Source organism: Lissotriton vulgaris, chromosome 7, assembly GCF_964263255.1.
Source record: "Lissotriton vulgaris chromosome 7, aLisVul1.2, whole genome shotgun sequence".
Lineage (NCBI taxonomy): Eukaryota > Metazoa > Chordata > Amphibia > Caudata > Salamandridae > Lissotriton > Lissotriton vulgaris.
Genome location: NC_141695.1, coordinates 338,560,976 through 338,586,607, shown reverse-complemented (window position 1 = coordinate 338,586,607; position 25,632 = coordinate 338,560,976). Strand labels below are relative to the sequence as shown.

The following is a 25,632-nucleotide window of genomic DNA, read 5'->3' as shown; positions in this document are numbered from 1 at the left end:
AAAAAAAGTTTGCGCCACTGGTCTGTGGTCATTTCTATGTAGGGTATTTACTCATCATATGGCTTTTCAGTTCCCTTTTAAATGCTGCAATATTTTGAATCTTCCTGATATAGGGTGGGAGTGAATTCCAGACTCTGGGGGCGGCTCCCGAAAAAGCTCGGTCATAGGTCTTTTTTTTCCGGAAGAAGGCCGGCCGTAGGAGCAACTCTTTAGCGCTTCTCGTTGATCTGTTACCTCCCGATAGCTTGATTTTCTTGGCTAGATATCTTGGCGTGTTGTAGTGGACCGCTTTGTGTGTAATACAGGCCATCTTCATTTTAATTCTAGCATCATAGGGTAACCAGTTTAGTGCCTTCAGGTGGGGAGATATGTGATCAAATTTCCTCGTTCCTGTGATAAGTCTTGCCGCTGCATTGAGACAGGCTTTTAGCGGGGCAGTGGATGTTTTTGGTAGGCCAGCTAACGTAGTGCAGCCATATTCGATCCTTGAGATAACTAGCGATTGGATCGCAAGTTTTAGATCTGCTTCTGAGATAAAGGGTTTCAGTTTCCTTAGATAGTTCAAATGGAAACGGGCGCTCTTAGCCATTGCATTGATGTGTTCTTTCATGTCTAGGTTCTCGTCTAGTGTAATTCCTAGAGATTTGGCTGAATTAACAAGTGTCGGAGTGCAGTTAAGCGCAGTTATCATTTTAGCCCATTCCTTTACCTCTGGTTGACTTCTTGTCGGTGAGATTAACAGGAATTCTGTTTTGTTGGCGTTAAGTTTCAAATGGTTGGCTGTTAGCCAATGCAACGCTTTCTTTAGAGTTTCATTCATAAGGTCAATGTCATCACTGCAGGCAATCTTCATGTATATTTGTGTGTCGTCTGCGTACATGTGGTAGGAGATCTGTGTATTCCGAAGGATCTCTGTGAGAGGTTCTACATATAAGTTGAAGAGATCTGGGGATAGCGTTGAACCTTGAGGGACCCCTATTGTGTTAGGGCAAGGGGAGGAGATTGCTTGGTCGACCAGGAATAGCTGAGTCCTGTTCTGCAGGAAGGAGTTAAACCACTTCCAAACATTTCCAGATAGACCCATCCTGTCGTGTAATTGGGGAACTAGAATATCCATGATGGGTGTAGAAGATTCAGTTAACCAAGTTTCAGTCAGAATGGCTAGATCAAGGTCCAGTGAAATAATGAGATCAGCGACCTCTGAGGAGTGTCTAGGGGCCGACCTGCAGTTGAGAAGTATGCTTTTGAGCCTTGGGGTGCAGGGGGTGGTAGAGGGTTCTAGAGTGAGGGGGACCTTTTTAAGGTTATTTGGGACGGAGCTTCTGTTGTTTTGAGTGGGGAGCCTAAGGGCGTTAGGGTGAATCGTGGGGATGGAAAGGTGTGTGGTGGCTAGGTTGTTTTGGGTAACTGTGTCATATGAGCGGAGGAGGGTTTGTATGACGTGAGACCGAGAGAGGATTGACGATGCGACGGGAGCGGTTGATGGGATTACCAGCGGGGATAGAGGTCCAGAGTCGGAAGTTTTGTGTGAGAGGATGAGCAGGATGAATGGGGGATTTGTTAGGGGGGGAAGTGGTAGTAGGTAGGGGGTGTCTGGGTTCTTTGAAGAGTAACTCTTTGAGGGTGTGGAGATCTTCTTTCTTGGAGGAGGGTGGACATAATCATGTCTAGCGTGGGATTGGGAGTGGAGTTGGGACTGGGTACTGAAAGTGTATAGGTGTCTATGTTACAGGAGTGTGGGGGAGGGGGTGTGATGCTATTGGAGGGGTTAGTGGTGTTAGTGAGTGAGATAGTGGTGTTGGTGAGTGGGTTAGTGTTCGGAAGGGTTGGTATGTTAGGAGTGAGGGGAGAGGTTGAATTAGGGGGGAGGGATGTTGAGGGGTGAGTGTAGGCTAGGCGTTGCGGGGGTGCAGGAGAGGTGGGGGGGAGAGGTTGAGGGATGAGTGAGGGCTAGGGGAGACTGGGGTGCAAGTGAGGTAGTGGGGACTGAGAATGGGGGGGAGGTTGCTAGCTGGGCGAGGGCTAGCGGTGGCTGGGGTGCATGTGGTGTAGTGGGGGCTCGGAATGGGGGGGAAATAGGATGGGAGGAGGATCTATTGTGGGGAGAGGGAGTGTAGTTGAAGGAGGTAGGGTGTTCTGAGAGTCCAGTAGGAAGTGGGAGGGCCGGGTCCTGTTGGGGGGAAGATGGGGTGGGGGTGGGGAGGATGTGGGATGAGGAAAGATCTAAGACTGTGATAGAGGGATGTGAGGTGTCAGTAGCGGGTGGGTGATGGAGTAGAGTAATGGGGGGAGGGGGGGAGATGTGTGTTAGTGATAGGAGGTGCTGTGGAGTCAGGGTTGTTTGGATTGGGGGCCAGATGAATTGGAGACTGAGGGTTGGAGATATATTTTTTGAATGTGGGGAACAAGTTGTCGAATAGGTCAAGGTTCCTGTCTGTGGATTGAATTAAGATAATGCCGTTGTTATAGATGGTGATGGTTGCTGTAGCTGGGAAGAGTTGGGAAGGTGTGGTGGACAGTGTTAAGCCATGTGCGGATTTCCTGGTGGCGGAGATAGTGAGGAATGTGAGGAACGCTTTTCTCCATTGTGCTCTACGTGTAGTGTATAGGATGAAATCTGTGTTCTTGGCTCCATTGTTTAGTGAGAAGTAAGTGTCTACAAAGGGGGTTTCAGGGTGTGACTTCAGGAAGTTGTGTTTAAAACGTTTGGCTGTTTTTTTGGAGAGCTCGGGGGGTAATTAATTTTATATGTGTTCTTGCCTATGGGTTCCATGTTGGGCGTAGAGGTGTAGGTGGGTGCCGGTTGTTGTGTGGATAGGTTAGGGGCTAAGGTTGGTGCGAGTAAGGTGAGGGTGGTAAGGCTAATAAGTGGATAAGAGGAAGTGGAGAAATTGACTAGTCTAAGCTGGCCACTTCCTTAGGCAAGGAGGGTAGAGAGGATTGACTAGTCTAAAATGGCCGCCAAGTTGGAGCAGGTAGAGAGAAGTATTGTAGTCCTTTTTTTGTTATGTTTTGAGACCAGTTTCACTTTCTGAGCCAGGGCTGACCCGAGGAAGTCCAGTTTCTATCTTGTTGAGTGGGGAGAGGGGAGTCCTATGTCTGTTTGGAGGGTCACAGTGCCACGCTGAGTTTTAGCTTTGTGAGGGACTGATAAAAATGGAGGCGAATTGTTGTAGAAGTGTTATGGCCCCAGCCATTTTGGGAAACCGATCTTAGCAGGGTAAATACTTAAAGAATTAGGAGCGGTGCAGAAACAGAGACAGAAACAGTACCTTATCTTAGTCTTGTGCGTCGAATGTGTTGGAGTAATAGTCAGATCGATTCTGTCACCGTGGGAATCATCGAGGTGTGAAAGAAATTCTTCTGTGATGATCTGCAGGGCTGCTCATGTAGCACACGGGAGCAGCGTGGGGGCCTCGGGAAAAGCCGCGATTAGAGAGAAGGACAGGAGCGGGTGATTGCACTGGGCAGATCCGTGCCTCAGTCTCAGGACCATTCCTCCAAGACTTAGCCTGAAGGCTGCTCTCCATAGCTACCACTAGAATAGCTTTCTATAAAGGTTGTCTTTAACCTATCAACAATAAGGGTCGTTTGGACTGGTGCAAGGTGCCCACTAGAATAGTAGACAGCATATGCCAGGCCAACGTCTCACAGACGGTATGTGTAGCTTCTCTGCCTTTTTGAAAGACTGTTTTTCAGCACCTCAGTAGCTGCAGACATGCCGTGGAGAGTGCATCCAATGTACCCTAGCTGTCCACACAGACTTTTGCCTCCTGCTCAGACACACTGCCAAGAGAGGAGGTGGGAGAAGTGTGGCCATTCCAGGCGAAAACCTGTACCAGGTTCCTTTGCTCTTCATTTAAAATGTGCTCTTAAGGTGAGTGCACTTTTTTTTCTTTTCAAAGTTGTCTTTTTATTAAGCATCAAACATGACCAAATACAAAGGGCAGCCATCTCAATGGTACAGAGGGCGTGCAGTTGCCCGGGTAGCAACATAAGTAGCTATGAAAGGTTCAGCTTCGCAAAGTCCCCAAGCCGGTCACCGCCCTGTACAGGTTGAGTGATGCCTATTTCGAGAACAAGTTATCCCAGGTGGTGAGAGTTGTACGAGTAGGAGTAGTAATATAAGCGTTGGCAGGGCGATACTGTTTAGGCTTCCATAACACATCCCATATATACCTCCCCACCCCGGCGCGGTTCATGTGAAGATAATGCTTCTCGGATTCCCTAACCGACCACTCAGTTGCCACCTGCAGCTGAGCAGCCTGATGATCTAGGGTAAAATCGGGTAAGGCCAGACCCCCTTGAAGACGCGGGCGCAGGAGGACATGGAGAGTGAGGCGAGCTCTGCCCCCCTGCCAGATGAACTTAGTGATCAACGTGCGGAGGATCGGCAATAGAGGGCCGTTCAGTTCTATGGGGAGTGCCTGAAATAAGTATAAAAATGTGGGTAATACCGTCATTTTGACAGCATTGATCCGTCCCAGCCATGAGATGTAGAGGGGTGACCAACGCTTGCAGGCCTGTTGAAACTGGGCCAGAAGAGGCAGATAGTTCACATTATATAAATCGCCCAGTTTAGCCATGAGACGCACTCCCAAGTAGAGTAAGGAGTGCTTCGCCCATTGAAAATGCGTTGTAAGTTTTAAGCGAGCCACCTCTGCAGGGGGTAGGGTAAGATTAAGTATGAAAGATTTTGAGTAGTTTACCTTGAAACCGGCCACATGCTCAAAGCTGCGCAGTTCCCCCTGCACCGCTCGCAGCGACTGTGCCGGATTCACAAGTGACAGGAGGATGTCATCTGCAAATAATGAAGCTTTATGCTCCACCTCTCCAAAAGGGATGCCTCGAATCTCATCATTGGCTCAAAGTTTAAGCTCCAGGTTCTATGCTTAGGGCAAATAATAGGGGCAAGAGGGGACACCCCTGTCACGTGCCTCTACTCCGAGCAAAGGGTGAGGAGGAACAGCCATTCACCATCACTCGCGAGGTAGGCTGATAATAGTTGACCTTCACCATGTTAATAAAAGAATCCCCGTACCAGAACTTCCGCATGGTTAAAAAAGGAAAGCCCAATCAACCCTGTCAAAGGCCTTTTTCCGCGTCTAGACCCACCAACACCGCGGGGATCCGGAATCTCGAGGCCTTTTCAATCAAATGGACTGTGCGTCGGATGTTATCATGGGTTTGTCTGCCTTTTATAAATCCCGACTGATCGGGATGAATTAGGATAGGCATCAACGATCCTAATTGCGCCGCTAAGATCGCAGAATGAAGCTTGGCGTCCATATTAAGGAGCGCAATTGGCCTATAAGGGCCACATAGCTGCGGATCTTAACCAGGTTTGCTGATGATGGAAATCGCAGCTTCCGTCATTGAACTAGAAAGGAGCTTTGTGCAGCTTGAGCCGCAAGATGTCCTCGCCTACCTCCTCTTGGGTGATGGGGGGGGGCCTCCAACTCTGCAGCAGATGCCTTCGATAATTGCGGGAGGACCTGGCTGTCCAAATAACGTTGATGCAGAGACCTGTCCAGCGTAATGCCCAGATACAGTTCTCTGTAGAACTCCCCAAACACGTTGGCCTTAGCAGTGTCAGAGTGTGTGATATGACCCTGGCGATCTAGGATCCCCCCCAATGAAGTCATTTTCCCTTTGTACACGAAGCTGGCGAGCTAAGTGGGAACCCACCTTATTGCCCTGCAGAAAGGAGGACTGACTGATATTCGGTAGGGTAAATTCCGCCCGGTTAGAGTAGATAGATCTTAATTTGCCCCGGAGAGCAGTAAGCTGCCTCTGCAGAGCTCTTGTTGGGTTGGCCTTGTGCGTCCTCTCCGCTGCTTCCAATTCTTCCTTTAAGGCCTCCCTTTCCCTCGCCCTTTGCTTATTTAAATGCGAATTAAGCTGGATACATTTCCCTCGAATCATCAGCAATGGTAGCCCGCAACTCCTCCCTGGCAACTGGGTCTTGGGTCAAAGCTAGCGGAAAATACTACCTAGGAGTTCTGGGGAGGACCCTGCCCAATGAAGACCGAGAGTAATCAAGCTATGGTCTGATACTGATATTGGCAAAATCTGAGCAGCCTGGAGAGCCCCCAATAAAGCTTGACTAACAAATGTTAATGTTAATGGGCATTTATAGAGCGCACTTACACCGGGTGGCTTCATGGCGCTAGACAGGCTGGGTATACTACCAGAATAATCTATTTGTACGCTTGCACAAACAGCCAGGCCTTAAGAAGGTTTCTGAATTGCAGAATGTCGGTGCTGGACCGGACTTCCAGAGGGAGTGAGTTCCAGAGTTTAGGAGCAAGGACCGCAAATCTGCAGCCTCCTTGTCTAACTCGCTTGAAGGTTGGGGTGGTGAGTAGTGAGAGATGGGCCGCGCGGAAATTTCGTGTTGGAGTATGTCTAAGAGTCAGGCTGTTGATAAATGCCGGGCTTGTTCCATGCAAGGCTTTAAATACAAGGCAGCCTGTTTTAAAGCACAGCGTGGAGAAATAGGGAGCCAATCTAGTTTCCTTAACACGGGCGTCACTGTTAAGGTTGTCGAAAAATCAGCCGTGCTGCCTGGTTCTGAACCAGCTGCAGCCGTTTGAACAGATAGTGGCATTCCCAGGTATACTGAATTAGCATAGTCTAAGTGTGACATAACAGTGGCAATTATAATCTGGATTAGGGCATCATGGGTGAAGAACCGGTGTATCTTTCTAATCTTTCGCAGCTGGAAAAAACATTTAGATATCACAATGCCAAGCTGGGAATTTATTGTAAGTTCGCTATTGAGGGAGACTCCCAAAGTTTTGGCCGAGGTAGAAGGGGAAGGTGAAGGACCCAGCGCTGGAGGCCAGTAATGTGGGCCCCAGAATTTATGGCTGTCCCCGGTCAAGACGATCTCTGTTTTTCCTGGGTTTAATTTAAGATGATTATGGTCCATCCACTGTTGTATGTGTAACATGGTAGCCTGAAAATACAACACCGAGCTGTGGGAGCCATCTATCTTAAAGCCCAACTGTCAATCGTACTCATAATTAAATACTGTCACATTTCTTTCTTTAAGAGTATTAATCAGAGGAGAGATATAGATATGAAATATATAATCAATCCTTGAGTAGGTCCTATGGATGTGGGAAAAATGTGTATAATCCCTAGTGTTGGGGTGAAGTGAGCGCCAGGAATCAAGGAGCCCCAGGACAGTGAATTTCTGTTGTAGCCTACTTGGGAATGTACTGGTGGCTGTCCTGTTGGAACGAGAACTATCCATGGGCCCCTGCAAAGTGAGATTAAAGTCCCCTAACAACACAATGAAACCTACTGCAAAGCCCCCTATTAAGTCAAGCGCTTGTGAAAGAAAGGCAGATTGGCCTGAATTTGGCGCGTATAGTGAGACAAAAGTACAGGGCGTGCCCCTCAAGCGACCCTTGACTAAGAGCAGCCTTCCCTAAGAGACTCGAATTGGAAGTTCGCTGAAACATGGAACATCAGCGCCACTTCATTGTGTTTCGAGGCGGCAGAGGAAGTATAGATCGTTGGGTAACTCCTATGGCGTAACCTAGAGATTTCAGCCCTCTTAAGGTGGGCTTCCTGCAAGATTACCACATCGAATTTGCGATCAGTCAAATTCTTCCAAATCTTTTGGTGCTTCTGTGGGGAGTTCAGACCCTTGACATTCCAAGAAGCAATGGTAACCATCAGACAAACATTTCCTCCCCCCATTCCTGTGATCACTCCATGTATCCCCTCCTCGTAGCCCAAGCCCCTTTACCCTGGAGACTAGGCCCCTTCCACCACTTCAGTCCCGCCCCCACTCGTCTCAACACTGGAAAAGTATAAACCTGTCTCATAAAAAAGAACCAACAAAATACAAAAAACCAATCCCCAAAGTCACCACCGTTACCCCCCCACCTCCCTGATCCACCCCCCAACATCCTCAAATCCCCGGTGCCAGAGGATCCGAAGGTCCTTGGCAGAGATTCCGCTCCAACTCCAAAGGAGGAATACTGGGAATCGCGGACAAGGCCTGCACCTCCCGATCGTAAAGCTGAAAGAAACTTGGGAACAGTGTAATATCAAATATGCAAGTAAAATAAAAACCTCAGTGTCCTTGGGTGGCAAAACAGATGAGCATCCGCACTCCTGTGAGCGTGCCTCTCCGTCGGGGTGAGTCAAGGCGTCACTCAGAACGCTGGTATCTCAGAGAAGCCTTAAAAGAGCAAGACGAGCATACAGAGCCCACTCTAATGTCCTCAAAGGCTGTATAGGTACGAGGCGGTTCTCCGGACGGGGGCCGATAGTTCTAATGTCCAACATACATGCAATGGCTCTAGGGGTCTAGACAATTCTAAGGTTAGAAAGACGAACGCCGGGGCCATGGGAAACAGCGTCAGCAGGCTGTGGCCATATCGGGCCCCAGCTGAGGAACAGCCGGGAAATCGCCAACCCTCGAGGATGTGCAGGAGGTGCAATGAACACTCTGCCGACCCCTCCAAAGCCAGAAATAGGGCAGGAACTTTCAACGGCGTCTGGTGGCGGTGTACCATATAGTCGAGCCATTCCGCGGCGTGTCCGCCGCCTCTGTGGAGCCTGAGCCGGATGGATGATTGCTCAGGGAGCAGGAGTCCCAAGACCTTCAAATCTTCCATTAGGTCGGAGATGTGGTGAATTTGTTGCCATGCTCGAAAATGAGACCAAAGGGGAAGGACCACCTGTAGTGGATCTTATCCTCCTGCAGTTTAGCGGTGATAGGACGCATCGTCTGCCGCCGGGCCAGGGTCGCGGCCGCCAGATCCTGGTAAAGAGAGCACCCAAAGCCCTAAACGGATACCTCTTTCAGCTTTCTGGACGCCAAGAGAATGGCCTCTTTAACCTTACAAGAATGTAGCTTGAACAGGACATCACAGGGACGCTTGCAAATCCCCATCTGCAGTGCTCCCACCCGATGCACTCTGTCGATCTTAAGCTGATGGGGGGAGAGAATCTCCGCATAGAGACCAGACACAAAAGCCTCTAAGTCCGGCCCCTCCGCCCCCTCCTCCAAATTCCGGATCCGGATGTTCTCCCTCCGGGTCCTGTTCTCTAGATCCTCTACTTTGAGCTGAACCTGCTGCGGCTGATTCTGGAGGGACTGTTTGGCATCGTGGCCTGGGTCGACGTCAGACTTTGCGCCTGCCCCTCAACCTCCAGTAATCTGGAGCCCACCGCATCCATATCCTGCAACAGCGTAGTGAGCTTCACGGTGAGGTCCGCCTTCAGTTGATCCACTGATGTTCTTAGGTCTTGTTTAAATTCCCGGCAGAGCTTCACCTTAAACTCCCGGAGAGTAGCCACTAAATCCTCACGAGTAAGCGGCATGTCTTGTGGAGGAGTAGGATCCTCCCGTGGAGACACCTGTCCAGAGGCCCTGAAATACGTGGAAACCTTATTGGTCTGCTTCTTGGGAGGCATATGGGCCCTCCCCCTGGAACTATGTGGTGCCTGGCGAGTGCCCAATTCCAATTCAAGTTCAGGAGGAGACCAGGGCCACCCCCGCGGGGAGTTTGGAATGTCCTGCGTGCGGCTCCCCCAGCAGCAGACCCTCAAAGTCAATAGTACAGCAGGCCCCCCCAAGTGAAAGACGAGCGCTGCCCAGAATCACCGCCAAAGAATAGGACCCCCTCCAGGCCACGGCCTGCCCCCGCTGCTCAATCCGGTGGCTGGACTCCCCACATCATCATCTGTGTAGTGCTCGCAACTTCACATGTCTCGTCTTGCAGCCGTCATTCTCGGGACACCCAGCACCGCCATGTTAGGGTCAGGCGTACCGGTGTAGTAGCCCACAGGTGCGGGAAGAAGCTAGCAGATCGTGGCGCAGCGCGCACTTTTTTAAACATCCTGTAAGGGTCTTTATTTCATCAGAGTGCGCCGGGCTCAGGGCAAAGTTGGCACATATAGCATTTGACAGTACAGCTTTGCATATGTGGACCGGACACTTTGGTCATTAGTAAGCATAGTACTTCAGGATCATTTCCTGTTTCATAAAGTAGTATTTCATATTCAACAACATTCTATGCTAAACATGATTAGAGTGCAGCTTTTATTCAAATGTCTAAATGATTTCATCTTTTTTGTTCATTAATGTAGCTGGCCTTCATGTGTGTTTCTCCGAGTGAATGTGCATGGTGAGGTCACACATAATATCATTTTGTCCAGGGAAAATGTGGTTTATGCGGACATAGCATTATGCTGCAGAAAATAGGGTTCATGCAGACAGTGTTATGCTGCAGAAAATGAGGTTTATGCGTTACGCTACAGTATCTGAGCAGTTGTTGGACAAAGGGTGTGTGCTCAGAGTATGCCAAGGAAAAGTAGATATAACAAGTATTAGCAAAGCCAAAAGTTGTCCCCTCTGGGAGAGCTTTTGACTTTGGCAACCAAGTGGGGTGGCTAACGGTGAAGGAGGGTTGGATAACTGAATGATTTGAAAAAAGCACTAGAAAACTGACTGTGTGAACCGCTTCATACCGCTTCATAGCACTTTTAGGTCCAGATTGCAGAGATGGGGTGCTGAGGAAGGAGGAAGAAAGAGTACAAGGGAGGGAAATGTGACAGTAGGAAGAAGGCAAAAAAGCAAGAAAGAGGACAAAAGGGGAAAAAGGAGCAAAAGAATAAGAACCACACACATATTCGTAAAACTGTTTTTGATGAGGATTCGCTGTGAGTTACTGCTTTTTACCAGGTTAGTGCCCTTCCACGTCTGGTACTTTACAACCATTTTAAGCTCTTATTAGAGTTTCTTGTTGATCAAATGGATATAATCTCTTGTATTTGTAGATCTCCCTTGTATTAATCACTTGATTTTGCTTGTGAGAAAGTGCCACTCGTAAGTCGTTGAATGCCATTTATAATTGCACTGAAAATATGAAAATGTCACACATAAGCAATCTGAAACTTTGGCAGCTAGGTATATGCACCTTGAGCTGGTTCATGCCTGTCAAGACTGAGACTGTGCTCATTCAGTGACTGGTCTCCATTCCTTACTGGGTGGCATTTGGCCCCTACATCCACTCACATGTTTTTCTAAAAGAGCATCTGCTACCTTAGCTCCACTTCAAACCCGGGCACTGGCACACCATTTTTCTGATGCCTCCCACTGTTTCTGTCCTTGTGGTGTCCTCTTTCTTGCATGGTATGCCCCCACTTTTTGCTGAATTGCTGATGTACTTTGACTGAGTGTGCCCTGGGCTCCTGCCAATCAGGTGCCCACCAGGGCCTGTGTTCCTTCCCTAAAACTGTGTTGAAGCTAAAACCCAATTGGCATCTCTGGTCACATATCAGCCCCTGGTAAATGGTACCCAGGTCATTGTGACCAGTGAAGACCTCTAAGGGCTGCAGTACTTATTGTGGCACCCTTTGGGCCCTTCACCCTGACACGCACACAGCCTCACACACACTGCCTTTGCAGGCAGAGTGTCCTGGTGCAGAACTAAACAAAGAGTCGACATGGCACACATCCCTGTGTGCCATGCCCACAAACCCACTGCCCTGGCATACATCAGTCACCCCTCTACCTGGGTGCCCTATGCCAGTGGTGTGGGCACAGGTCCATGAGCCCTGTGCCCCTACAGTACCCTGGGCCATTCCTGGGCACTGTAAGTGCAGTGATGCCATTAGGAGTATATGGTGCTGGGAGGTTGTCATTACGAACTCCACAGCACCATAATGGCTACAATGAAGACTGACAAGTTTGATATCAAACTTCTCAGCACATTAAACCCACACTGATGCCAGTATGGGATTTAATGTAAAATGCACTACAGAGGGCATCTTAGAGATGCCCCCTGAAACCTAACCAACAATCCACGTCTTGTCTGAGAGTCTGTCTAGGCTGCCACCCGCTCTCCTGGGCCTGCATCAATGCTGGTCCTGGGCGAGGTGCTAGGTCTCCTCCCCCAGGATGGGCAGGGGGAAGCTTTAAAGGCATACTGCTTTTATGAGCTTCTCCAGGCCACTTGCTGTACTCAGCAACTGGCCACCACCGGTTCTGACCCCCACTCTGACGGGAAACCCTATGTGAGGAAAGAGGGTGTGCCAGCCTGTGCCAACTCCACCCCTCAGGTGGGAGAGGCGAGGTGAAGCACAACTCCGGGCTCTGACCATCTTGAGGATGGGGAGCCCTTCCCAATCAGAGATCATGCTAACAAGAGGACCACACCGACTGGTTTGGCCCCAGCCCTACAGGCCTGTTGATCCTTGAACCTGCTCCTGCTTAATCCCGGTATCTCCTGCGGGCAGCAACCTCGAGAACCCAGGAGGACCTGCCTGTCTTGACCCTCTTAGAGACTGGGACTCCCATTAGCAGTGGTTCTGCTCAAACAGCAATACCCCTGGTGCCAGCCAGGAACCGCAAATCCAGCCCATGCTGCACCCACCGAGCCTGGCCTGTGCCAGAGTGGACAAAGACCCTGAGGACATCCCACCGGCGTGCTGACCTGGAATCCAGTGCCCAAGGACCCTCTTCGACGATCCAGACGTCGACTGAAGCCTCGGAACCAGGGACCCCACCACGACCAGCAGAGGGTAAGATTTTCTGACGCCAAAAGACTAGGGCCGGACTGGGAACCAAAACTGGCCCTGGCAAAGTGCTCGGCTGGCCCCCCTCCCCCCAGGGGGTTGTGGGTGCCACAGAGCTCTTTGCCAGGGCCGATTTCGGCCGAATTTGTTACAGGGCTGATTTTGCAGCTATGCTGCAAAGAACTGCCCTTTAACAAAAACGGCCCCCAGGGGCCCAAACCGGCCCCCCCCACCCGTGTGGCACACCGGGGAATTGCCCGGTGCCCGCTACAGCCAGTACGGCCATGCAAAACACACCCCTGCACCCGGTGCCCCCCCGTCCCCCTGTGCCCAACTCCGAGGTGCCTACCTAAGATCCCAACTTACCCCTCGAAGTGTTGGTCGCTCCAGAAGATCCTCCGTCTCCGAGCCTGCAGCCTTTGTTCACTTTCCAAGATCTCCATTGAATAACATTGAGCGCCCAAAGGCTCAAAAGCACCCTGCACCCAGCCGCCCGAGTGCCCCTGGCAGTGCAACATTTGTCTTAAACTACTTCCCCATTTGCCCTGAGCAAGTAACCAGGAGCCGCGTGGCCTGCTTACCAGCACCCACCAACTGAAGGCCCCCTGTCTCTCATTGGATAACATTGGGCCTAACTACCTCTGCACCCGGCTGCCCCTGTGCTGCTGAGGGCGTACCACTGTACCTACCTGACCCTGGGAGACCACTGAGTCAATGCCCAGAACCTTAACTCTGAGAGTCGAGAACTTACATAAAAGCCGATAACTCACTTTTCTTCCATAATCTAACATTGACTGGTTTCACTTGGAAATTCTTTTAAGCGTGGAGTTTTGGAACTTTGAAATATTCACCTAAAATCAGCCGAACAACAAATTCGATTTACTCACCTGTTATCAGGAGAGACCTCAGTGTTGCATCTTTTAGCCCAGTACTGACCCTGAAAAGTCATTTTAACCGAGCTTACCAGTAACGTGAATTTCCTTCCATAGGATATCATTGCCTGCTTTTTGCTGAAAGTGTTGATTTTTTGAAACTGACACATATTCTCTAAAAATCGTTCCAACGATAAAAACTTAATTACTTGCCTGTTTTAGATAGATGTCCCAGTGCTGAACCTAGGAGCCCAGCACTGGATTACAAACGTAACATAAACATACTTTACTTGCAAACTGAATTTCCTCTCATAGGATAACCTTGGTAATTTCAACTGGAAAACTTTCTAAGTGTCAACTTTTAAAATACAATAATATTTCTTAAAAATCACTACTGTAACCAAAACGCTTTTACTTAACTGTTTACAGGCTATGTCCCAGGACTGAATCTAGGATCCAGTCTTGAGGTTAGAAAAGTAATCTACAAAGTAACAAATTGCATTTAACTAGAAATTCCCATTGAGCTCAATGTTGCATTGTGTTTGAAATTGTGTTGCCTATTGCAACAACTGTAACAATTATAATCAAAAAGTCTATTGCCTATTTGAAAAGTATTTAACTAAAGTAACTCATCCTGAGAAAGTATATTTTGATTCCTTGTTGGTTCTAAAATAAAACAACTATATCTTTTGATACAAAACAATTGGCCTAGAGTTCAGTTTGTGTGTGAGACCATTTGCTGACTGAATGTGTACAACAAATGCTTTACGCTGTCCTCTGATACTGCCTTACTGCTCGACCATGCTACCACTTTAGAGAGTAAGGTTATGTCTAACTTTAGCCTCTGCCAAACCTCTGGGGACTGTGTACTCTGTCACACTGTACCTTACTTGGTTCCAGTATATACAGAGCCACTTTCTTACATGGTGACCTTCCAATTAATAGTTCAGACCGTCATCTACACTTTGACCAAGCAGACTCAGTTCCCCCTTATTAAGACATTGTACTTACTGTAGATTCACTAACTTGAACCCAGCAATCTTATGTGAGCCCTAGTACTTTTTGAATAGATACACACCCCTAGTCCCCACCAATCTTTTTCATTGTTTGATCAATTGAGGGCACTCAGTACTGTTCTTGTCATCTTATTGACATGCATTTTATTTTTCTCAGTGAAAAATCTTCTGTCTTGACTAGCTTTCTGTATGGAATATATTGCATTGACAATTCAGTTACCAAAAATGTGCATGATGGAATGCCTGAGTATGAGTCCTTAACGAATAACTGTTTTTAATATACTCACTAACCCTGGTTCTAGTAAGGAATATTGAGTTACCCTTTTTACAAAAAAAATTATATTATAACTTATAAAACGTAAAGTCAGCAAACCAACAAATTTCCTAGGATCAGTAGCTCAACACTCTGTGGTAATCATCACGAACTAGGCTGTGACCAAAGACTTTCAGTTCTTTTAAACGCGTGCAATTTGGGTGTGTTACAAAGGATTGGGCTCTAATGGTGCTATTAGGCAAGTATCAGCAGCTTTCACCTGCACCCTTACAGGTACTCTTCATAGATGAGGTGCACATGCTGGACATCGAATGCTTCTCCTTCTTGAATCGTGCCCTTGAGAGTGATATGGCGCCTGTTCTCATCATGGCCACAAATCGTGGTATTACCAGGTAAGCCAGCATTTTATTTCTGGATTGATTCCCAGAACTATTTGGGGACGTGTTCAGTTTCCTGTATTATGATCTTTATTCTCATGTACTTGATGCAGACTTTGGTTTCCCCGCCAATGCAGTTAATGAGACTGCAAGTGCGTTTCAACATTTCATTGGATGAAGGCTACAAATGCATTTTTTTTTAGCATTTTTTTTTTTTTTAGTCCTCATTGTGCAACATTTATAGTAAGGAGATCTCGGGGTCCCTTTTTTTTCTCTTCCCGCTTGCGATCTGTGTCATCACTGCCATCAGGAGTGGAATACATGCAGGACCCATGAGGAAAATCAGGAAAAGCCAAGGGACCCCTTACTTCCGATTACTTTTAGAGAAGGTTACTTTTCGGAGGGGGATGAACTAGCCATTATGGCTACTCTTATTTGGCCTTCGTCTGTTTTACGTTGCTCGCACTTAATCATAGGACGTGGTAACAGAAAATAAGGAGTACAAGTGAATACATTAATAAACAACCAATCCTTATAAACCCATATGATTTTCCCATAACTTCCAGAAACTATACTTTTTGGAAAAGAGTTTCTTTTTTTTATCCAAATTGTAAATTTTAAGCAATGAAGATAGCCACTCGCTATGTAGAGGAGAAGTTGGGCTGATCCATTTTACACATATCTCTCTTCTAGCCAAAAGTATCAATAGGAACACCAAATTTTCCTCACATTTTGTTAACTTTTCTGGTGTAGATGAGCCCATCACCCCAAAAATAACTAATTCAATACTCACGGTTAGGTGTTTTCCCACTACCTCTTCTAAAGTCTTACCCACTTCCTTCCATTAACCATCGAGATGGGGGCACTGCCAGAACATATGCAGGTCATTGGCCCTCAGTAATCCGCATTTCGGGCAGCACTTCACTGTGGAACCGTTGAATTTTGATAACTTTTCCGGTGTCCAGTACGCTCTATGGGTCGTATATAAATGGTTTCTTTTTAGTGCAGCAGACGTTACAATAGACCAGCATTTGCTCATTGATACTTGCCATAAATTATTTGTATCCATCGTTGGCAGCTCTTTCCCCCAAATTCTCTCCGGTATCCGGAATTCTTCCTCCCCTGATGAAATTAGGGCCCAATACCAGATGGATATCTCTTTCTTAAAGGGTTTTTCCAGCACCTTTCCTTCTAGAGGTTTGTTGCCTTTTCTAATTTCTTTGAGTGACTTTGCCCAGCGTAGAAGTTGATAGTATTTAAACTTTGGTAATAGTGAGTTTGTGATTTCATATAGGATCTCCCACTCCCTAATCTTGTTCTGAGACAGAAGTTGTCCCCATACTACTATTCCAGCTGATTTTAAGGGAGTCTCAAGACAGTCTTTAATACACTCTGGGGTGCACGGCGAGTCCCAAATTGGAGCTTTGTCACTGTAGAGAGGGATATTCAAAGTCGATCTTATGCAGTACCACAACCTGGCGGCTGCCTTCAGTGTCTTCAGCTTAACTTTTTTGAAAAATTTCGGATGTACGAATTTGAAAAGGAAATGGCTGGTGTTGTTTGTTATTTTCTGTATGTACGTTGGGTAGTCTTCATATGGGCCTAACATTATTCTATTAGATTTCAATTGGAACGCTCTACAGTATTCTAAAAGTTCCGGGCTAGCTAGCCCCCCTTGGTTCTTTCTTCTCCTTATTTTGAATCCGGGAAATTTAGGGTTTTTTTGAGGACCAAATAAAGCTTGATAACTCTCCCTGAATTTTCTTTATGGTCTCCCTATTAAACTCCAACGGAATAGCACCGAAGATAAAAGTGAACTTCGGCAAGACTGACATTTTAAGGATGTTTGATTTACCCAGAATCGATAAAGGTAGGCCACTCCAAACTTTCAGCAGCTTTTTAACTTCCACCTGTATTCTGTGGATGTTAATCTGGGCCACCTTGTCTAGATCTTTAATCAAGTCAATACCCAAATATCGATTTTTTTTTTCTTTATTATACGGGCTCAAGAAGTTCTCGTTCCAAGTCATGGTTTCTGTCTTAGATTTGTTTATTTGGTAGCCAGAGATTTTCCCGAAATTAGTTAACATCTCTTCTGTTGCCTTAAGGGCCTCCTTCAGATCACAAGTAAAGATCATAAGATCGTCCGCGTAGAGGGCCACTTTTTTATGCCAGCCTTGGTAACAAAAGGGAGCAATTAAAGAATGGTTTCTAAGACATTCAGCCACTGGTTCAATGTAAAGATTGAATAACAATGGTGGAGAGGGGGCACCCCTGACGTGTTCTTCTCTTTATCTATTTGTAGCAAAATGTTGCTACAAAGTCAATATATTAACTTGCTCTCAGCCACCTTGTAGCTATGGCACAGAACAGATAATATTATCTTAGGGCAATGTGAAAAGTATTTATGCAATACCAAATCAGTAGTAAAGTAAAAATGCAAAACAATAAAAATTCCAAATTATATTGGAAAAATATTGAGCAAAATGGAATAAACACATTGACACCAAAGTGACAGAAATCAATCAGGTGAACAGCAGATCTGCATTTTTACAGTTTTAAATTGGAGTAGCGCCAATAAGCATAAAGTGCCAATGATAGTCCTTGAACACACAAAAGATGATGGGAAAGAATACTCACAATAAATTGAACCTTTGGCAGTCAGAGTAGCATTTCAACCCATCGTTCTTTTGTTCATCATGCTACCTCGGCTTGCACCTAGCCATCTCCAAATCATGACAGCGCTAGCCAATTGGGTGCTTTGAAGCTGCTTTCTGGACTGTGGGTGACAATTGCTCATTTACATGTCATTTTTTTGACACAGATGCATTAATTTGTTTTTGGTTTTTCCCCTTACAGAATCCGTGGAACAAACTATCAGAGCCCCCACGGAATTCCTATTGATTTGTTGGACCGGCTTCTGATCATCGCAACAACCCCGTACAGTGAAAAGGAGACAAAGCAGATTCTGAAGATAAGGTCAGAATTAAACTGCAGGTTCCCATGTGGGATGTGTCCGATCTTGGCATGTGTTGAACGAGGAAGATGCTTTAAAATATATTGCTTACGTTGTTACCACTAGACTTATTTGTGCTTCCCCTTCTTTCTCCCTACTCTCATGTTTCTGTTTGACTGAAGTGAACTTGTTCCAGTTGTGAGACTGGTCAGCTTTACCCCAACCCAACCCAACCCACCTCACCTCATCAGTGCCTTACAAGTTTCGGTACCCCTCAACAAAACATGATGTTCGAGGCATATGAGCTGCAGATCCTACACTTAGCAATAGATCGCCACCTGGTGTTGGGCTCGGATGATTGCAGGTTGTTGTCTTCTTGGAAGAAGTCTTTGTAGTCACGAGATAGGTGACTCCTCCCTTGGACAATACTGCGCATGGTCATCGACTCCATCCTCAGATTGTTTTTTTCCGCCACTGGGTTCGGATGAAAGTTTTCTGCTCCGGCTAGTAAAGACTTTTCTGCATTTTCGAAACGAGAAACTTCAAATAAACTTTTTTCGACATCTAATAGACTTTGACATTACCAGCTACATTCCGGTGCGTCGACACGGGCCGTTGGGCCTATCGGCGCCGTGCGGCCTACGCCTCATGGACAGAACTCCATTCAAAAGATGCCCGGTATGTCGAGCAAAATTCCCTCATAGCGACCATCACGAGGTTTGCAACCTCTGTCTCTCGCCAGAACACGACTAGTCGACCTGCACAGCCTGTGCCTCCTTCCGATCGAAGAAGACCATCCGGGATCGGAGGGCCTGTCGACACTAGATGAGGAGATCAGCACCAGCACGGAGGCCATCTTTGAGGAGGAGATAGTCGAAGAAGACGTCTCCGAGGAAGAATATCCAATCGAAGATATCTCAGAGGACGAGGCTCCACTCTGCGCAGAGGAGGACTCGCCTGATCTCCAGATCATATCGGGGGCAGAGGATTCGGTCGATTCGATTCCATCTCGACAACCCGTGAGTACATCTGCCCCTGCACGACATACACTACCCAAACAAAAGGCAACGGTCAGCACTCCGCCCATGGGGCCCAGTCGAGACCGAAATTCACCCTCTAACGCCCCGCCTTCGGGCCCGGCTCCGAGGAAAGAGAATTCGCCTTCCGGTGCCTTGGCACCGAAGAAACACCATGTGCCAATTACACCTCCTCCATTTGCACCGAAACATCCTTCGACACCGAAGGACTCGTCGGCACTGAAAACAAGACACCCTTCGGTTCCCAAAGACAAGGACACTTCGGCACCCGTACCAAAAGACATATCGGTGCCAAATCCAAAACCCGTACCGGACCCGAAAGCTTCGACTCCGAAACCTTCTGGTTCCAAAAACAAAGAGGGAAAACAGTTTCCGGCGCCACAGGCCCTGCAAAACCTGTCTCCATGCCGAAACGTCCAATATCGGTACCAAATACCCCAGATAAGACTAAACAACCTTCGGCACCGAAAACATTGCCACGGGACTCAATTACTCCTCCTAAGGCAAAGAACATTAGACAACCTCTATCGGCACCAAAAAAATCGGCACCGAAGATTATAGAAGAGGAAGAACTGTTTAGACCAGATCCTAGACAGAAAAAAGTCCATATTTATCCAAAAACTGGACATGTGGAAGCAATTCCTTATAAAAAAAAAAGACCAGCAGACACACCACTTACACCTGTGGTTCCTGCAAAAAAGGACTGTTCAACTTCTCCAATGCACCCTTCCTCTCCTTCACCTTCTTCCTCTCCTATTACTCCATATATTGAACCTATAACTTCTCCTATTCAATCTCCTGCATCATCACACCACACTGACGAGGAGTATGATTTAGGTGGGGGGGATGATGTACCAGAGCCACATACATACCCTTTACATGAGGATATCAACACCGAATATCCCAAGGATGACAATACATATAATTTTGCACCAAACAATGCACCAGACATCCCTGATCCTCAGTTCTACCCAACAAAACCTTCCCCTACAGAGGATAGTATTGGGTTTAATCATTTACTAAACAAAGCTGCACTTTACCATGGGGTTCCTATGCACTCTGATGCCATTGAGGAGGACTTCTTGTTGGACACTTTTGAACAATCACAAAGGTCTACCCAAATATTGCCAATGATCAAAGGAGTCATTAAACATGCTCCAGAGATTTTTAAAGATCCAGTACGGTGTAGGGTGCTAAACCCTAGAGTAGAGAAAAAGTATAGGCCAGCACCAGCTCATCCAGTATACATTAAGGGACATCTGCCATTAGACTCCTTGGTAGTGTCAAATGCATGTAAAAGGGCCAATTCTCAAACTTCTGGGGATACACCCCCGCCTCGCAAGGAATCCAAGATTATTGATGTGTCAGGGAAACGAGTTGCTGCACAAGCAACAAACATATGGCGCATAGCAAATACACAAGCCTTACTCTCACGCTACAACAGGGCTCATTACGATCAACTAGAAAAGTTAACGGAACACCTACCAGATCAACACAAAGATCTGGCAGCAGAGCTTTTGCAGGAAGACAAATTTATATCTAATGCCTCAATTAAATGTGCACTAGATGTAGCTGACACAGCATCCAGAGCAGTTAACACTGTTATTCTCAGGCGCCATGCATGGTTACACATTTCAGGTTTCAAACCTTCAAACCAGAAGTACAAACTACCATCCTAAACCAGCCCTTCAATCGGAGCCAATTGTTCGGGCCGGAAGTAGATAATACATTAGAAAAGATGAAGAAAGACACAGACTTGGTGTCTATGGGGGCATTACAATCCACCCAAACTAGAGGTTCTTTTTGCCGCTCCTCTTATAGAGGAGGCTCCAAACAGACCGGCGCAGACACAACATCATCTTTTAAAACGCACACACAAACCTCTTCTAATAAAGGCTATTTTAGAGGAGATACAGAGGCAATAACAACAAGGGAAGAGGTAGAGGTAGTAACAACAACCGCTCCTCTTCCACTCCTAAACAGTGACTTCCCTCTGCCTCCCCTACAGCATTCCACTCCTGTGGGGGGCAGACTTTCACAGTTCCTACCTGTCTGGAACTCCATAACAGACAGGTGGGTAAGACAAATTATCCAACATGGCTACTGCCTAGAACTCACAGCAACCCCCCCCCAAATATACCACCCAGGCAGCATCCAATGTCTGCAGAACACATAACTCTGCTTCAACAGGAAGTTCTAGCACTTCTACAAAAAGATGCTATTCAAGTAGTTCCGTTAGAGGAACAAGGAACAGGAGTTTACTCCCTGTATTTCCTAATTCCGAAAAAGGACTGGACATTAAGACCAATTCTCGATCTCAGGCCCCTCAACCACTACATACAATCAGATCATTTTCACATGATCACTTTACAACAGGTACTCCCATTACTACAACAGAGAGACTTTCTGTCCACACTAGACCTAAAGGACGCCTACTTTCACATTCCAATACATCCTGCGCACAGGAAGTATTTGAGGTTTGTCATACAAGAACAACACTATCAGTTTAAAGTCCTTCCATTCGGGGTCACAACAGCACCATGAGTGTTTACAAAGTGCTTAGCAGTAGAGGCCGCACATCTCAGAAGACAGCAAATACATGTCTTCCCCTACCTCGACGACTGGCTCATAAAAGCTAAATCATTCAACCAGTGTGCACAACACACAAAACAAACAATTCAAACACTGCACAACTTAGGGTTTACGATAAACTACACCAAGTTGCACCTAGAGCCTTCGCACGTTCATCAATATCTAGGAGCTACTATAAACACATCTGTAGCTTTAGCGTAACCCAGTCAAGCCAGGATTCAAAGTATTCAGAACTTAGTCTCCCCTTTTCAATGCCAACACTCTCTCCAAGCCAGAGTGTTCATGAAACTAATAGGCATGATGGCCTCTTGCACCTTTATAGTTCCTCACGCAAGACTGCAAATGCGCCCACTACAAGAATGTCTAGCACAACAGTGGAATCAGGCTCAAGGTCAGCTCACAGACCTCGTGTTGGTAGACAGCCGTACATATCGCACTCTGCAATGGTGGAACACCAAAAACTTGACAAAGGGACGGCCGTTCCTAGATCCTGTTCCACAGATAGTGCACACGACAGATGCATCCCTCACAGGATGGGGAGCCCATCTCTTGCATTATACCACACAAGGTCAGTGGAACAATCAACAGAAACAGTTCCACATCAACCATTTAGAGTTGCTAGCAATTTTCCTAGCACTCAAAACTTTTCAAGTACAAATCCAAAACAAAGCTGTCCTAGTCCGGACGGACAATATGACAGCCATGTATTATATACAAAAACGGGGGGGGAAGGGGACACACTCTCTGCAACTGTCCCAACTTGCACAGAACATTTGGAGATGGGCCATCCCTCAAAACATACATCTGACAGTAGAACACCTTCCAGAAATTCACAACCAAATAGCAGATCTGTTGAGTCGCTAGTCACACCAGATTCACGAATGGGAGTTGCACCCACAAGTTCTTCAACCATTCTTCCAAATGTGGGGGCATCCACAAATAGATCTGTTTGCCACCCACGAGAACTCAAAATGCCCAACCTTCGCCGCCAGGTTTCCACACCCACGGTCTGAGGGGAATGCAATATGGATGAACTGGTCAGGCAGATTTGCGTACGCTTTGCCGCCTCTCCCACTCATTCCACTAGTAGTACGCAAGCTCAAACAACAGTCTCTCAAACTAATACTAGTGGCCCCCACATGGGCACGTCAGCCGTGGTTCACCACGCTACTAGATCTCTCACTGGTTCCACATCAGAAATTACAGCTCACGCCATCCCTGTTAACACAGAACCATGGAGGTATAAGGCACCCAGAACCAAGCCAACTGAATTTGGCGATCTGGCTCCTGAAGTCCTAGAGTTTGGTTACCACCAGACTGAATGAATATAATTATAGAAGCTAGAAGACCCACTACCAGAGCATGCTATGCTGCTAAGTGGAAACGGTTTGCAATATACTGAAACAACAATCACATTGATCCACTGGATGTTTCCATCCAAAATATCATTTGCTACCTTCTACATTTACAAAGGTCCAATTTGGCTTATTCTTCCATACGCCTGCATCTAGCAGCAATTGCAGCGTATTTACAAAATAGACAACATCTATCTCTCTTTAGAGTACCTGCAATAAAAGCATTTATGGAAGGATTAAAGAGAATAATTCCACCTAGGTGACCACCAGCTCCAGTATGGAACCTAAATGTGGTCCTTACAAGACTCATGGGACCCCCTTTTGAGCCGTTACATAAGTGTGAACTGCAATTCCTAACATGGAAAACTGCTTTCCTTGTTGCCATCACCTCTCTCAGAAGAGTTAGTGAAATACAAGTATTCACAATAGAAGAACCATTTTTTCAAATACATCGTATCAAGGTGGTTTTAAGACCCAATCCTAAATTCCTGCCAAAAGTGATTACTCGGTTTCACCTTAACCAATCAGTAGAGTTACCCGTGTTTTTCCAAAAAAAACAGACTCTGTTGCAGAAAGGGCTTTACACACCTTAGATGTGAGAAGAGCTCTACTATACTACACAGACAGGACCAAATCCTTCAGAAAGACAAAACAACTATTTGTATCTTTCTCTCCACCACACAAAGGCAATCCCATCTCTAAAGGAGGAATTGCCAGATGGGTTGTAAAGTGTATTCAAATATGCTATCAAAAAGCTAAGTGTACAATAATAGTTCCTCCTAGAGCACACTACTCGTAAACTAGGAGCCTCTATGGCTTTCTTAGGAAACATACCACTAGAGGACATATGCAAGGCAGCAACATGGTCTACAATACACACCTTCACTAAACACTATTGTGTTGATGTGCAAGCCAAGCAGCATGCTGCGGTGGGCCAAGCTGTCCTTAAAACACTTTTTCGGTATGCTGCAACGGATACAAGCGACCACCGCTAGGGGAGACACTGCTGCACAATCGTTGCTAAGTGTAGGATCTGCAGCTCATATGCCTCGAACGGAAAATGCTACTTACCAGTATGCATCTGTTCTTGGCATGTAGAGCTGCAGAGTCCTACACGCCCTCCCGCCTTCCCGGGACTTGTATCCGTTCCAGTACTCATCTTACTTAGATGCACACGCATGGACATCCTTTATCTTTACTTCTACTAACTCCATCATTTCCCATCATGGCGAAAAACAATCGGAGGATGGAGTCGATGACCATACGCAGTATTGTCCAAGGGAGGAGTCACCTATCTCGTGACTACAAAGACTTCTTCCAAGAAGACAACAACCTGCAATCATCCGAGCCCAACACCAGGTGGCGATCTATAGCTAAGTGTAGGACTCTGCAGCTCTACATGCCAAGAACAGATGCATACTGGTAAGTAGCATTTTCCATTCTTTGCTCAGTTTTGTGGCAAAGGCAGTTTCGGGAACCAAATACAAGATGAAAAATGGACTCCAGGTCAAAATATGAACTGCCTTTTCAATCTCTAGAAGGAGCCATTGTCATTGTCTATTGTTTTTTCAGGCGGGACCCATTGCTGAACATGGTAGGGTTGCTCCCTAGCTGCTCCTGTTAGGTCCACTGCCTGGGAGCGACCAATGTACATTTGTTTTCCTTTGACTCTTACTGATGCCCTCAAGGGATTTGCTCCTCGAAGCTCTCATAAATGTTGTCCTCTCCCTGTTCCTTGCAGGTGTGAAGAAGAAGATGTGGAAATGAGTGACGACGCCTACACGGTGCTGACTCGGATTGGGCAGGAGACCTCCCTGCGCTATGCTATGCAACTTATCACAGCCGCCCACTTGGTGTGCCGGAAGAGGAAGGTGAGGGAGAGACTGCTCTAAGCAACAGTTACTTGCTCTTATGTACTGGGCTGAACAGGCAAAGGTGGTTAGGCTTATCCACTGCTACAGATATCATTCCTTTTTGAACCTCCAGTGTCATGATGCTGTTTCGGTCACTATAGGTGGTCTGCTAGAGAAAGGACTAATGATTCACACCAATTCTTTTTCATTCTATCCCAGGGTTTGGTAGCTGTTGGCAAGTTATTATTCATGCTTTTAGCACTTACAGATTTAATTGGTGGCTCATTCTGCTGTGCTTGTGTTCTCAGGGCACTGAGGTACAGGTGGACGACATCAAGCGAGTGTACTCCCTGTTCCTGGATGAGTCTCGCTCCACCCAGTATATGAAGGAATACCAGGATGCCTTTATGTTCAACGAGATGAGTATGCTGTAGTTTTTTATGCCTTTGTTCCAACCCTTAATCCTAACAGTGTCAAACAAAAACTTTTAGAATTCAGAACACATCAAATTATAGTTTCCTTTTGCAAAATAACACCTCCCTTCTCTGTGCTTTCTTTTAGTAGCTGCAAATAATTTATTAGGAAGACTTCTAACCGACTTAGTTTTATCGGAAAGCAATATTTTTTTAATTGAAGAATGATGAATATATTGGATCAATGCATTTGTCTTCCTTCTGAGCTAGGTTTTAGGAAACAGGTTTTTGCTGTTTTTTTTTTTTAGAACTTTATTGTTGCCCTGCAAGATTAGGTGTTT

The 25,632-nt window shown here is 46.6% G+C and overlaps 1 protein-coding gene across 2 annotated transcripts in view; it reads left to right on the top strand.

Moving 5' to 3' along the window:
• The window catches only part of RUVBL2 (RuvB like AAA ATPase 2), a 169,498-nt gene that overhangs the window by 108,484 nt on the left and 35,382 nt on the right, over positions 1–25,632 (top strand). For both annotated transcript variants that reach the window (XM_086930199.1, XM_086930198.1), the window contains exons 11-14: positions 14,982–15,100; positions 17,945–18,064; positions 24,767–24,896; positions 25,187–25,301. In XM_086930199.1, the coding sequence (XP_086786325.1) occupies positions 14,982–15,100; positions 17,945–18,064; positions 24,767–24,896; positions 25,187–25,301 (484 nt within the window). The remainder of the gene's footprint in view (positions 1–14,981; positions 15,101–17,944; positions 18,065–24,766; positions 24,897–25,186; positions 25,302–25,632) is intronic.